At 34.5% G+C, this 15,574-nt stretch overlaps 1 protein-coding gene across 4 annotated transcripts in view; it reads right to left on the bottom strand.

The window, feature by feature from the left end:
* Positions 1 to 15,574, bottom strand: part of LOC136027201 (kinesin-like protein unc-104) — a gene marked incomplete at its 3' end in the record, with an annotated part of 138,385 nt that overhangs the window by 71,792 nt on the left and 51,019 nt on the right. For all 4 annotated transcript variants that reach the window (XM_065704220.1, XM_065704219.1, XM_065704218.1 and 1 more), the window contains 2 exon segments: positions 563 to 706; positions 9,448 to 9,559. In XM_065704220.1, coding sequence (XP_065560292.1) covers positions 563 to 706; positions 9,448 to 9,559 — 256 coding nt within the window.

Genomic DNA, 15,574 nt, shown 5'->3' with positions numbered 1-15,574 from the left:
ATATTAGTGTCAACTGAGGATTTCCCTTCTGGATGAAATATACTACTACTACTACTACTAATAACTCACTGCAGAACCAAGCCGCCTGACAAATATACTCGAAACCAATACATAATTTTAAGTTAAAAGGCTAAGAATAAGGGATTCCTAACCTAAAAAGTCGGAAAGTGGGGAACATATAGAATAAATCAGTATAGGAAGGTAACTTTATTCCATTTACGAATGATTCAAACTATCAAAAATTGTAATTTGTTCGATGTTCTAAGAATTAAAATATGTTTGTCAAAATAAAATTCGGAAGATAAATTCAACCGTGATCCGCTTTTTAAAAACTGTACGAATCACCTCAGATTTTGGTGATTTCTCTCGGAATACTAAAGGGTCCCTGAAACCGTATTCTCCAGAAATTTTGGACAATCTATCACTAAAATAACAGAAATAGAGGTACTGTACCGCCTTTTAATGTCTGACTTCCCACATGCAAAATTTATAAGCAGCTAAGGCTTCATTGAAAATAAAATAAATAATAAAATTGAGGAAAAATAAATAAATAAAAAATTACCATTTCTGCAAGTGCTGATATGACTTTACCCAGTGTCGTAAGGCTTTTGTTAATATTAGCCCCTTCTTTTAACCTTGTTCCTTTCGCTCCAGTTGCATCAGCTCTTTCAGACCCAGCCAAATCAACAAGAGATATTTTGCTCACCTGTAACAAAATAAGAAAATAAGACAAAGAAAGTTTCGTAGACACACCCGTAAATATGGAAAAATCAATTGCAATACTTTCATTGGGAACTCCTGGGGTTAGCATAAAGAGTGATAGGTTAATACAGTAGCAGCCCCCTATTACATAGGGCAATTTCTGTTCATTTGAAGCTTTTAGTTGCTCTTCATTTTAATTTAAAAAAAATACATTTTAGACAATTCTATTCGCTTTCACTTTTATATTCCCTGTAATAAAAATATTAAGAGAGTTCAAAATCCAGCTGTCCCTGGCCTTTGCGCCTAAGCTCAACTTGGCATAACAATGCTTTGAGAATGAAAGCCACTCCTAAAAACACGACCCCTAGAAGTTTTTAAGAAGAAAACGAATTGCCAAAACAATTTTTCATACCATAAAGCTTATATTTTTTTATGGGAGGCTTCGTTGGGAAGATTTTACTCCAGGGGAGTACTCTCCTCTCCCCCGTTCGTCCAAACAAGCATATGATATGAGTTTGATTATGAAAATGAGTCCTGCCATCGTAATAAAAAAGTAATAAAAAATAAACAATTTAACTTGTTATAAATATAAACAGGGTTTCATATACACTAGCCTATCTAACCTTACGATTTTGAACGTAGTCCAAACTTATCCTGAAGAGCTTTCCCAGTCATCCAATAGAATAATGCAAATGCGATCTTTTACTTCATACTAAAAATATTCCCCCCACTCCCTCCGTCAATAAATGATGGGCAATAATAAAATAGGGTGCAACCTTTAGTAATGCTGCATAAACGCTCTATATAGTAGCCCTTCATTCTGAAAGAATTGTTAATATTTAGGGACCAATCATGGGACCATTATGGTGCAGTATTACTTCTGACTGAGAAGATACGCATGTGGCTTTTCAAAGGTTCTATCCTGATTCACTATCACATAATTTTTGCTAGGAAGTCTTTAGTCCACACTCGGGCCAGGATTTCTGTTTCGCAATACAAATATCGATGTTTTGCTTTAGTAAGATCCGTGACTTTTAGAATATTTACCTAGTTTTTCCATAATTTTAAATCGATAATTCTAGCATCTTGGCCCCGTTCGGCTAAATATTATGATTTGTGGCATAAATAGTGGAAATTGACACTTTTCTGCGGCACAATCTTTACTAAAAGGGTACTAGAACTTTCACTTTCAGTTACAATAAACCCTCCATCGATATCTCATGACCAATAATTCGACAGAATTTGGCGTTGGAAGAACAAATAAAGAAACAAATAAACACACATCCACCTCATCAGGGGACAACGTGCTTTTTGTTTGGCCCTAGGTGGATAGCTAAAACGCACAATCTTGGGCAATATGTCACCTTTCATCCGTAAAACGTGCCCTAGCCATCTTTCGTTATAGCCCTAGAAATTGGGATAGAACTCAATATCCCGTACAGCTTACAGTTGGATATACGGTCAGTAAGACGAGTAGGCCTACTTAAAACTATACTTACATAATTTGTTTGGAAAACCTTTCGCGAATCTTCCTCGGCCTTTTGAAGTGTCCAAGTTTTATAGTCATGCTTGACCACTGTCATTATCGTGGCTTCGGAAATTATAATCCTAGTTTGCAGACATATCTCAGTATTCTTCCAAATTTTATTCAAAAAAAAGAAAAAAAAACTTCGCCTTAAGCTATCTCAAGTTTTACATCTTCACTGTATCTTTACCAACAATTTACGAACTTCGTCTTTAATATTAATACTATCTAGTTAAATGAAGTTATCCATTTGATTAATTTTCTTATTACCTAACATTACCTCTTAAATCTCATCTATTGCCAGCCAAAGCGACTTTGAATTCTTAACAGTAAATTCTCGCCATATTCTTGCACCATGAACTTTTAGAATCTCCAGTAACTCATCCATTTTGATAACATTTTTATCTTTGACATTCAATCATATGCATAACCTAAGTTTAGAAAAGTTTTACCTTCTGATGTGATGCCATATTCTCCCATAACAATTATAAAGTTCCTTAAGACGAAGTCCGTCAAAATGATTCGTAATTCCAAACGGAGTCAACTACCGACCTCACCTCCTACCTTGTCCGCAGCAACACTATTCCCGTACATAGCAGCAATCGCTTTAACATACTTGCCTGGTATATCACCCAAGGATAATACCTTCATTAAAGCTATTCTATTAACTGAGCCACATACTTGTTCATCATCTATAAAAATGAGGACTAAAATGTCTAAGGATTCAGGCGCTTCTCAATATTAATCAAAGAGCGGAGATTAGGTCGTAACATTCCCTTTCTTCCTAAAATCACGCTTTTCTTCTCTTAGTTTTTTTCTTTCTTAGTATAATAAGTGTCATCATGTGTAATTTGCTTCCTATAGAAATCGAGCTAATACCTTTATAATTACCACACTAACTCGTCTCTTTAATTAATCTTTCCGTTCCTAGTCCATGAGGCCTTGTTATCTTTCAGTCCTTTTACTGCTGTATCTGACTCCTCCTCTCAAATGAATCTTCCTTTGTTTAAATTGTCGAAAACTTTTATATTGATTTCTGTACGATTTCTTACAGCTTTGCCATGGCTTGACACATTCTGAAAATGTTGTGTCGCTTACTCTTTAACACTTTTCTTATCAGTTATTGAGACTCCGTTCCTATCTTTAACTGGGACAGGTCTACCCTGACAACTTGTTTTCGATTTCTTATATGCCTATTATCCCTTCTTTCTTCTACCAAGACTAAAGCGTTTTTGAAAATATTCCCGGCTGAATAACTTTCCTCACTAAGACATCTTATAGTACTTTGCAAATTATTCTCGTAAAATAATTCGGTCTAATTTCTAATCATAAGATTCAGAAATCTTCAGTTTAATACCCAATAATTTTTGGAAACCTCTTCTCAAATTCTCACCCTGGAATCTATCAACATCATAACTACCGGGAAGGTAGGTAACCATTTCAATTTTCGGCAATAAATTGACTCTAGACAGTGATGTTTACTTTCAACATCAATAACGACACTCCTTTATACCCTAGTGCACTATATCAAACCTGCTAGTCGTCGATTTACAATGACATAATCAATACGGCTGGCCATATTACATCATGTGGGTGCCATGTTAAATTAATGGTCATTTTGATCAAAATTGGAGCAGTCTTTTAACTTTACTATTGTTGTTCCTTACACCAAATTTCCCTAAGCTTGGATATCATTTATCTCTATTAGTACCAACCTTGGCAATAAAGTCCCATAATAAAATTATCTATTGTATCTTATAATTATTTATGCAAAATTCATCTGAGTCACTACTGTCTCCGTCATTCGCTTCAACAGGGACATATATCACTTTGACTATCACTTGGCTGTTCGGTCATAGAGAGATTAAAAAATAAATTTGTCGGTCATAAAATGAATGATTAGGGTAACTTCCCATCCTAAGCAAGACATCACTTCTATATACTAACAAGTCTAAATTGACACAAGTCTTGAAACTCCTAACAAGTCTTGTTCAAAACGTCTGAATTTGTCGGTCAAAATGTGAATACGGTAGCCACCTTTTACAACCGTACCGTTCAGCGTCGCAATTTTAATATTGTTTGAAAAAATAGAAATTGCTTTGGCTTAAAAAAAGCAATGGGCCTCACCGGACCAGCTTAAGAAATAATGATTTCTCCTCTTGTCTAAAAAGAGTGCTTACGCGGGCTTCGAACCAAACGGCAAGAAGTCTTAGGATCTCAGTTTGAATGGTGGCTTTGTGCAAGCATGAGCCCATCTTGGTAACTGTATTATTTTTTTTTGCAGTTGTAAAGTCTAACCTCAGTAAGAGTTGACGTCCTGCACAAGCAATCTAAAACCTATTATCAGAGTCTCATTATATATATATATATATATATATATATATATATATATATATATATATATATATATATACACATATATATAATATATATATATATATATATATATATATATATATATATATATATACATATATATAATATATATATATATATATATATATATATATATATATATATATATATATATATATATACATATATATACATATATATACATATATATATATATATATATATATATATCTATATATATAAAAATAAGTTGTCTGTCTGTGGATGTGTGGATGGATGTGTGGATGGATGTGTCAGGTGACGTCACCTGAAAAAACTGGATTAGGTGACGTCAAAACTGAAAAAACTAAAAAAAGGCAAAAACTACAAAAAAAACTAAAAACTAATAAAAAAAATAAAAAAGCTAAAAAACTAAAAAAACTATAAAGGTAAAAACCAATAAAAAACTAAAAAAAAAACTGAAAAAACTAAAAAAAGGCAAAAACTACAAAAAAAAACTAAAAACTAATAAAAAAAGTAAAAAAGCTAAAAAACTAAAAAAACTAAAAAAACTAAAAAAAGGTAAAAAACTAAAAAAAATAAAAAATAAAAAAAAACTAAAAAAAAGGAAAAAACTGAAAAATAAGCTAAAATAAAGGTAAAAACCAATAAAAAACTAAAAAAAAAAAGGAAAAAACTAATAAATGACGACACTCAAAGAGAAAGCGACCAGGACAAAAAACTAAAAAAAAAGGCAAAAACTACAAAAAAACTAAAAACTAATAAAAAAAATAAAAAAGCTAAAAAACTAAAAAAACTAAAAAAAGGTAAAAAACTAAAAAAACTAAAAACTAAAAAAAAACTAAAAAAGGTAAAAACTAAAAGAACTAAAAAAGAAAAAAATAAATGACGACACTCAAAGAGAAAGCGACCAGGACAAAAGGAATGTTCGATTAGCAATCAACAAAGCACCGGGACACAGGGAGTATAAATGACGACCAGGACACAAGTAAAAAAAAAAATTAACAAAACTAAAAAGAAGGTAAAAACTACAAAAAAACTAAAAAGAAAAAAAAACTAAAAACTAATAAAAAAACTAAAAAATCTAAAAATCTAAATAAACTAAAAAAGAAAAAAAAAGGAAAAAAATAAAGGAGAAAAACAAAACTAAAAAACGAATGTATATACAGACCGGTACACCGGGATACAAATGACGACCGGGACACAGGGAATATAAATAACGACCGGGACACAGGGACACAACTACAACGGGGACACCGGGGGAAACAGGGGGATATAAATGACGACCGGGACAAAAAAACTAAAAAGAAATAAAAACTAAAAACTAATAAAAAAAACTAAAAAATCTAAAAATCTAAATAAGCTAAAAAAGAAAAAAAAAGGAAAAAAATAAAGGAGAAAAACAAAACTAAAAAACGAATGTATATACAGACCGGGACACCGGGATACAAATGATGACCGGGACCCGGGACACAGGGAATATAAATGACGACCGGGACACAGGGACACAACTACAACGGGGACACCGGGGGAAACAGGGGGATAACCTGACAATCTATTTATATGCAAAGACAATGGGACAGCAAAGAATGTTGTATATTCGCAAGTTTTACGTAGTTAAAACCATATATATATATATATATCTATATTCACAGGTGGGACATAGGGACACAACTACAATGGCGCGTAACTATTATGGCGCGTAACGACTTACGCGCGCGGGGGGGCTTGGGGGGGGCGCGAAGCGCCCCCACCAACTAGGTGTTGGGGTGGCGCGAAGCGCCACCCCAACAGCTAGTATATATATATATATATATATATATATATATATATATATATATATATATATATTCCTACAAATATCATACTACATTAAGGAGGCAAACCACTACAAATAACACGGCTAGGAGCAGGTTATACACCCAAAAAAGCTCACCATAAATTAAAAAAAACAAGAATTATCCAATTCTGTCTGATATAGGAGTGACAGGGGAGGGGGCTTATTCTAAAGCTTCAACATATTTAAGATACTAATTGCGCTCTCACAAAAATAATAAGCTAAACCTTAGCACAAAAAATAGCGTTTAGAGGGCGACGTCCTTCAGGGAGATGTCCTTCTGACTTTGTGCAGGCGAACATTTGATATGATACTTATTGGAAAGTTAGCCACTGGGCGATCATAACAAAAAATAAAATTAAGTATCAAGTAAATGAAAATCTTATCAAGACAAACATATTTACATAGCAACTATCCTATAATGTTATGCAATTTCTGGCGTACCCCTTACTTCCCCTGAGGAACCTTCTCAGAAGTCGAATAGTATCATGTAAATTCAATCTTTTGCTTCACACTAAAAATATTTCTGTAACAATAGGGGAATAAATCTTCCCTAAACATCCTTATCGCACGCTTATTCTAAATATTTTATTCAAAGGAAGGGACACTAGAGATTAAATTTCCTCTCGCCTGTCGTGAAATAATGACAAATTTGGCCCTAAGAATACACTTTTTGGAGGTACATGCGCTCCTCCCTCCACAAAAATTCCTAAATAAATTGGAAGATTATAATGAAATTTTTCTAGTAAGCTTCGGGTTGCTATAACAAACAATGGTTGCATATAAAAATGCAGTGTTCGCCACCCGGATATTTTCCAGTTGAAAAAATACTTCATAACACAAAGTGAAATTTTTTTCCTATTTTTTTTTCTATCCCACACCCTTTTGTGGTCCTGAAAAACTTTAGGCACATTTGAAGCTTCGCTCAAATAAAATCAATGACTTCAATATCGCCAGCTGCGACAGGGTTTTCAGATATGAGTTAAAACAACCTAAAACCATTTTAACTCTTATTAAATATATCATCTCAGAGCTGGAAGTTTGGGCACCAAAAATATCAGCTCAAGCAAGACACGGGGTAAGATCTCTTTTTACTTGACTTTTTCTTCCTTTTTTTAACACTGAAATGAACAAGAATATAGAGATTTACGACAAAAAACTTTTTTTCAAACCCAGAGACCTCCCCTCCCCATGTTTTTAAAAGTCTTCATTGAGTAAAAATATTCTCCTTTACTAATAAAATCTAGTGCAATAAAGAAAGTTTATCTCATGGAAGAGTAGTTTCTAAACGGAGCACACTTTCGCAAATTTTCATTGCGAAGATGAAGAAACATCGATTGTACTAGCTTTTTCAACTTACTTAAGACTCCTCCCAGTATTTGCGTATTTTGGTTGCTATGAGGACCAAATAATGAGTCAAAAGTGACGTGGAGAAGCATTAAATACAGTCTTGTGGAGCATGCTTTCCAATAAATAATCTATTGGAACCGTTTTCAATGGAAGTTTCATAAAGAAAGCTCATAGTAAACGAACCTGATCTTGTCCAACTTGATCAAAAAGCAATAGAGACAGAAGTTGCTAAATTACGGATGAAAATACATTTCCAGCGGTAGTATTACAGAGAAAGTTGACATCAAATGAGTTAACCAGTGTAAATCACTTATCAGAGCAAAGAAAAACAACTAAAAATATGATAATAGTTCAATACTAATCATATATTCAACTGGTTAAAAACAACTTTTTTTATAATCGTTTAACTAGTGAGAAAGCATAAAACACTAGTTTGTAAAACTTGGTGAAAAAGAAAAAAAGCGACAGACATTTTTTATCTAGAACAGGAGGTCAGTAGATGCTGGGGGTCCTATGAGTGCATTTCCCATAGAAATAGTAAGCTAAGCGAATAATTATAATCTTGACAAGAGCAAAAATGATATGTAAATGGATTCTGTTGCGGCTCAATAAAATCGGTCTTCTACAAGAGAAAACTTGGAGTAACGTTAGCCGATTAGTCTGTCTCCTATTTCTTCACTCTATTTAGAAATTTGAAGACAAGAAATTTAAAATAACATTTTACAGTTTAACGCACGTAGTTTGCAAAAATCCTTTTCTATAAAATGTAAGTTTTTTGTCTTTGCCCCGAAGTCTGCAAGGGAGTGATGTATTTCCCCTACATTCCTTACTTTCGGAGGGATGTTTTTTCTATATTGTGATCATTCTGATTCAAAGTATTACCTTCAAATTTGGAGGCAATGCCACGTTTCACCAAGATAGGTCTTGGGGACAAAAACAGGGTGAGTGACTAACTACCATTCAGTCACTTTCAACTCTTAAAATGACAATACCGATTAAAAAAGCCATCAGAACTCCAGATATATGTCTGAACGAGATTCTCCTCAGAATTGAACGACCACTGATTCAATACAATCCCCTTAGTGAAGAAAAAACTGTGTAGAAAAAAGTGTAAAAATGCATTTTTTAATTTTACGCGTATATTCTATCTTCGGTTACACAAAAATACATCAGTATATCTCCTTCGAAGGATTTCCTTCAGAGGGTGAGACCGACGCCTTGACTGGTTTAACTTTAAAAAAAAGAAGAAAAACAAAATCAGCAGCTTTTCTTTATCGTATTCGATAAAGATATTTTCTTCGATATTTGAAAAAATTGCTCTTGTGTTGGTTACAAAAACTAATAAGAAGCCAAAGTCAATCCTGAAAGCGTAAGTGAAATAGGTGTAGATTCCCCCAGCAAAAAGTTGAGGAGCAATTTCAAGAGGCAATAAAATAAACAAAACGACTTAAATAACAAGAAGAATATGTATTAAATATATTCTGAAGAACATTAACAACTTCCCACTGTTTTAAAGCGGAATAAAGTATGAGTAAATAGCTATACATTTCTTAAATGGAAACCTGACATGGCGTCGCATGCAATATTTCATTTTTTAAAAAGAAATAAAACAAAAAGATATCAGTCAAATTAAAAGATATACGAATCTCTCAGAATTATATCACTATACAAGACTTACTTTTTCGGTAGATAAGGATGTAACGTCATCATGTCTTTTCTGTGTGAAGATTATGGTAAACACAGCATGGGAACGACTAGAAGTTTCATTCATGTTTGTAGCAGCCACTGTCCTAAAATAGAAGTAGCATATACTTCGCATATATAGTTGCCACCCCTCAACATATATTGAAAACTCTCCCGAAGCTTCTTTCCCCAATCTAAACGGGTCAGGGGATCACAGAAAGCGGACTTGTAAAATTTAATTTACTTTTACTAACCAGATACTAAGAGCAAAACCTCAGCTAAAACTTATCATCAACTCATTATCAGCTTGGACTAGTACTTGAACTAGTTGAATTTCAACTTGAATTTTAGCTAACTATAAAACAACTAAAAACAAAATAAGTAAAATCACCTCTTTCTAGGGGCAGTAGGGACTCAGACAAAACAGGATGAATTCAATGGGCCTAGACTGCCCTCATTATTCATTCAATGGTCATTCACAATAAATCATGGTTTGATTGGTAAATCACGCTCTGGCCTAATGGACTAATTAAATAAAAAAAAAAGTATTTTTAACTGAAAGTAAGGAGTCAAATTATAACTTAAAACGAACAGAAATTATTCTGCATATGAAAGGAACCGTCCCCTCCTCGACACCCCGCTCTTTATGCTAAAGTTTGACTCTTTCTCACTACTGTACTTTTTAAAACAATAAAAAGCTTTAGCGTCAAGAGCGGAGCGTTGAGGAGGGGAAAGCCCCTTTCGTATACGGAATAAGTTTCCTATTGTTTTAAAAAGTAGAGTTGTAAGAAAGAGTCAAACTTTAGCGTAAAGAGCGGGGTATTGAGGAGGGGACAGCCCTTTCCATATGGGTAGTAATTTCTGTGCGTTTTAAGTTTTAATGTCGCTCCTTACTTTTAGTTAAAACAACTTGTTTTTTTATTTAATTTCTGAACATTTTTGAATTAATGCAGGTTTTGATTTTGGCTCACCGTACATAAACAATTAAAACAAAATTTGCATATTATTTTTATTTTTTTGGCTAATGGCTTTCTCAAAGTTCTAATCGAGCAATTTTGAGAAAAGGATTGGGGAAGGGGGTCTAGTTGCCCTCCAGTTTTTGGTTACTTAAATAGGACACTAGAGCTTTTGATTTTATTTACGACCGTTTTTATTAGTGATAGTTCTACGTAATTTGCAAATTAGCTTACGTAACAAACGTATATATTCGTATATTTTTATTACGTATATAAGGAACTTCGCCCCTTTGTCAATCCCTCGCTCTTTACACTAAAGTTCAAATTTTGTTTCAATTCTTTAAGAACGACCCTCTGAATCAAAAAGACCGTTTAATTAGAATAAATAGCTCTTTTGAAATTACTCAAAATACTTTAGCGTAAAGAGCGAGGTATTGAGGAGGGGATAAGCCCCCTCATATGCGTAATAATTTCTATTCGTTTTATCTTTTAATGTTGCTCCTTACTTTCAGTTGAAAAACTTGTTTTTTTTACTTAATTTCTGAACGTATTTGAATTAATGCAGGTTTTGATTTTGGCTCATCGTACATGAATAATTAGAACACAATTTGCATATTAATTTTTATTTTTTGGCTAAAGTGCTTTCTTAAAGTTTTGATTGGACGATTTTGAGAAAAAATGGCGGGGAGAGGGTCTAGTTGCCCTCCGATTTTTTTGGTTATGGTACGTTTTTCCGTAACGGAAAAACGTTCCATTACGAGCGTGTTTATTCGTAATAAATATACGTAATCTACAAATTAACTGACGTAACGAACTTAAATATTCATATAATTTTATTATGTATATGAGGGGTTTCGCCCCCTCGTCAATACCTCGCTCTTTACACTATAGTTTGAATTGTATTACAATTCTTGAAGAATGAACCCTGAATCACGTTTAATTAGAATAAATGGCTGTTTTGAAACTACTAAATATGCTTGAGCGTAAAGAGCGAGGTAATGAGGAGGGGACAAACCACGTTCGTTTTAAGTTTTAATGTTGCTTCTTAATTTTAATTTGAAAAAAACTTGCTTTTTTTATTTAATTTCTGGGTTTTTTTTAAATAACGCTGGAATATCTAGCACCCCCTTCATGAAAATTCTCTTCCCCATGATAATTATTCCAAGGAAAGATCCTCTCACGTAACCTCCTCCCCCAATCCCCCACCACCAGAAAAAATACCCACAGAAAGCCTCAGTATACTTCCCAATAACGAATGCTCTATGTAAACAATGGGCTAAGTCCATAACTTGCAGCCCTTCCGATGGGGACTGTGGGGAATTAAGTCATCCTCAAAAACATAGTTATTATATTTTTCGACTATAATGAACAAAATGAATATCTCAAAATTTTGATCCAGTGACTTTGGGGGAAAACGAGCGTGGGAGGGGGCCTAGTCACCCTCAAAATTTTTGGTCACTCAAAAAGGGCACTAGAACTTTTCATTTACCGCTAAAATGAGCCCTCTCGCGACATTCTAGGACCACTGGGTCGATACGATCACCCCTGGGAAAAAACAACAACAAATGAACACGCATCCGTGATCTTTCTTCTGGAAAAAATACAAAATTCCTCATTTTTCATATGGGAGCTTGAAACCTCTACAAAAGGGTTCTCTGATACTCTGAATCTGATGGTGTAATTTTCATTAAGATTATATGACTTTTGGGGAGTGTTTCCCCTTTTTGAAAATAAGGTCAATTTTCACAGGCTCCTAAGTTTTGATGGGTAAGATTAAACTTGATGATACTCATATATTTAAAATCAGCATAAAATTACAATTCTTTTGATGTATAGGTTGGAATAAAAGTTCCGTTTTTTAGAGTTTCGGTTACTATCGAACCTGGTCGCTCCTTACTACAGTTCGTTACCACAAACTGTTTGATTAATCTAAAATTAGTCCATGAACTCATAGTATAAGTAAACTATTTATACCATTAGATCTGAAGAGATATCAATGCCATCGAAATGCAGGTGAACGCAGTTTATATACAGGAAAAAACACATTTCTCTAATAATTATGGCCAGGGGCCAAACACTGTGCATATGATACATTTTATTAATATGTTATATATACAGCATAAGCATACACTATTGCTTTGTTATCTTATTTTTGGTTTACAAGTCAAACTAAATAATGCTTCAAAAGGGAAATTATGCTTTTTTCTTAGTAAACTTAAAGGTTTGACATTGCAATATTCCTTTATAAGTCAACTATTCTATTTTTAGATTACCTGCAGAAATTGACATTACAAAATAGAGCGTTTAGTCATTATTCAGAACTAAAATAATATATTGCCGCAATCGTAGTCTCAGAGAGGTGATTAGACCCTAAAAGCAAGTTTCACAGGTCCCTTGTTTGCAAAATTGAATCGAACAAATATAGCTATGAAGCCGCAAGAATTATTCGTTTAAAGCAGTGGTTCGCAACTGATTTCGGGCCATGCCCCACCAAGACATTTCTAAAATTCGGATGCTTCCCCCCTAGTGGGATTTAAGTTTCGTTTTTCAAAATTGTATGTGTATTCACTGAAGGAAGCTTAACTGGCAACTAACTTGGTATCTATTTTTAGGTTATCCTCTAGGATTTTTTTTTATTTTAATGAAAAATATTGTCTGAAAACAACACTTTGCTAGGTTCCACTGGAACTGAAACCTTGTATAACTGAACCCCTTCCTGCTGACCCAAGGTGAAACTGAACCACCGTGTTACTGCACCTACACGGAACTGAGCCCCCATACAACTGAAGCCTCTTGCTACTTAACCGTCAAGCAACTGAACTCCTTTGCAGCTCAACACCGTGGAAGTGAAACCCTGTTTGACTGAACCCTCTTCAAGCTCAACCTCCGTTAAACTGAAACTTCGTACAACTGAACCCTCGTGCAACTCAACTGCCGTTTAATTGAGCCCTCGCGCAACTGAACCCCGTAAAACTTAATCCTCGGGCAATTTAACCCTCACTCAACTCCATATCCGTACAACTCAACCAAATTCAGCTCAACCATCATTCAACTCAATCTCCGCGTAATTCAATCCTTGTGCAACTAAACCCCCATTCTACTCAGCTTCTGCGCAATTCGACCCCCATTTAGCTTTATCCTCATTCAACTCGGCCCCCGTTTCATACAAAACTGTCTGACTCAACCCCCATCAAATCAACCACATTCAGGTCAACCCTCCTCAAATCAATAATATAACTATAAAATGTAATTCATCCAATTTTACGGAGGTGACAAAAGCTAACTCGAATGAAACGGTCTTTATTTGTTGATTAATTCTTTTACGTCTTTTCTTTTATACCGTTTCGATGTAAAACTATCCCCACCCCATCTAAACAATAACGGTTTATCCTTCTGTCCTTCATATTTGAAAATTAGCAGAGCTTTTCATGCCCAGGGCCGAACATATTTGAAGGTCATGGTTGCAGGAATAGCTGAGTCCTAGTAGATAATTAAATTAAAAAAACAAATTTTTTTTAACTGAAAGTAAGGAGCGACATTAAAACTTAAAACGAACAGAAATTACTTCGTATATGAAAGGGGCTGCTTCCTCATCAACGTCCCGCTCTTTACGCTAAAGTTTGACTCTTTCTCTCAATTCTACTTTTTAAAACAGTAAAAAACTTTAAAATCAACAATAACATTAAATATACATCAACATCAACATAAAATACATCAACAATAACATTAAAATACATAAAAAACAAGTTTTGTTTTAACTGAAAGCAAAGAGAGACATTAAATCTTAAAACAAACAGAAATCTTAGAACATTCCGTATATGAAAGGGCCTCGTATACGCCCCACTCTTTACGCTCAAGTTTGAGTCTTTCTCACAACTCAACTTCTTAAAACTATAAAAAAATGCGTAAAGAGCGGGGTGTTGAGGAGGGGACAGCCCCTTTCATATATAGAGTAATTTATATTCGTTTTATGTTTAAATGCTGCTCCTTACTTTCAGTTAAAAAAAAACTCGTTTTTTATTTAATTTCTGAACGTTTATTCAATTAATGCAGGTTCGACTTTGGCTCGCCTTACATGAAAAATTAAAACAAAATTAGCAGATTAATTTTGTCAGGTTTATTCCGGATATGAAGGGTTGTCCCCTCCTCAACACCTCGATCTTTAGAATAAAACTGCAAGCACTTTAAAAAGTTTCATATTCTAATAAGATGGCCCCCCTGTTTCAATTTTAGTAAGTAGTCAAACTTTAGCGTTAAGAGTAAGGTATTGAGGAGGGGGCAACCCTTCATATTTGGCATAATTTTCGCTCGTTGTTCAAAAAATGCGGGTAAATCTGGCTCACCCTCTATGAAATATACCCCTCTCCCTCACGGAAAACTCCTCCGTGGAAATTTCATCCAATGTAAAGTACAACCCACAATCAAATTCCGTCCAGACAGTTCCATCCTCGCAGAGAATCACCCCTCCCAATAAAACTGCTTGTGAAGATTCAGCCTGAAAAATTATCCTTAGCATTCTTTCATTTGAATAAGACTTTTATCTCTAATCGGTTTCTCGATCGCTCCAGAAATGCCCCCTTCCGTGGAAATTATTTCCCAGAAAACAAAACACACGGAAAAAGTCCCTGGATAATTCCCACGGAACATCTCTATATAGACAATTTGGTAAAAAGAAAGTAAAACAATTAAAAACAATTTCATATAGGATTCTCTCCCCCCCCCCCAGTGTAAGACTTCCTCTGGAACATTTACTCTCCAGGTATTTCCCTCCCCAAGTAATGTTCTACCCATAGATATCTATCCCAAGCACACCCCCCCACCCAAAAAAATGGCTGTATACTTCCCAATAACAAATACTATATGTGAAAAAAAGCAAAGTTCACAACTTGTAGGCTAGCCCTTCCTCCGGGGACTGTGGGGCGTTATTTTACACCTAGAGACATTACGGGGGCTCAGTCAAACGAGGTATACAGTTAAATGGGGCTGAGTTGCGCGGGACCCAATCAAACGGGGGTTCATTTTCACGATGGTCAGGTCAAATGGGGTTGGGTTTACACACGGGTTGAGTTGCACAGGAATCTAATTGCATGATGGTTCAGTTAAATAGGTTTAAGTTAAGGGGGACTCAGTTGCACGAGGGTTCAGTTAAATGGGGTTTAGTTGTAC

Source organism: Artemia franciscana, chromosome 5, assembly GCF_032884065.1.
Source record: "Artemia franciscana chromosome 5, ASM3288406v1, whole genome shotgun sequence".
In the NCBI taxonomy this organism is placed as follows: Eukaryota; Metazoa; Arthropoda; class Branchiopoda; order Anostraca; family Artemiidae; genus Artemia; species Artemia franciscana.
This window is presented reverse-complemented; position numbering and strand designations above follow the sequence as displayed.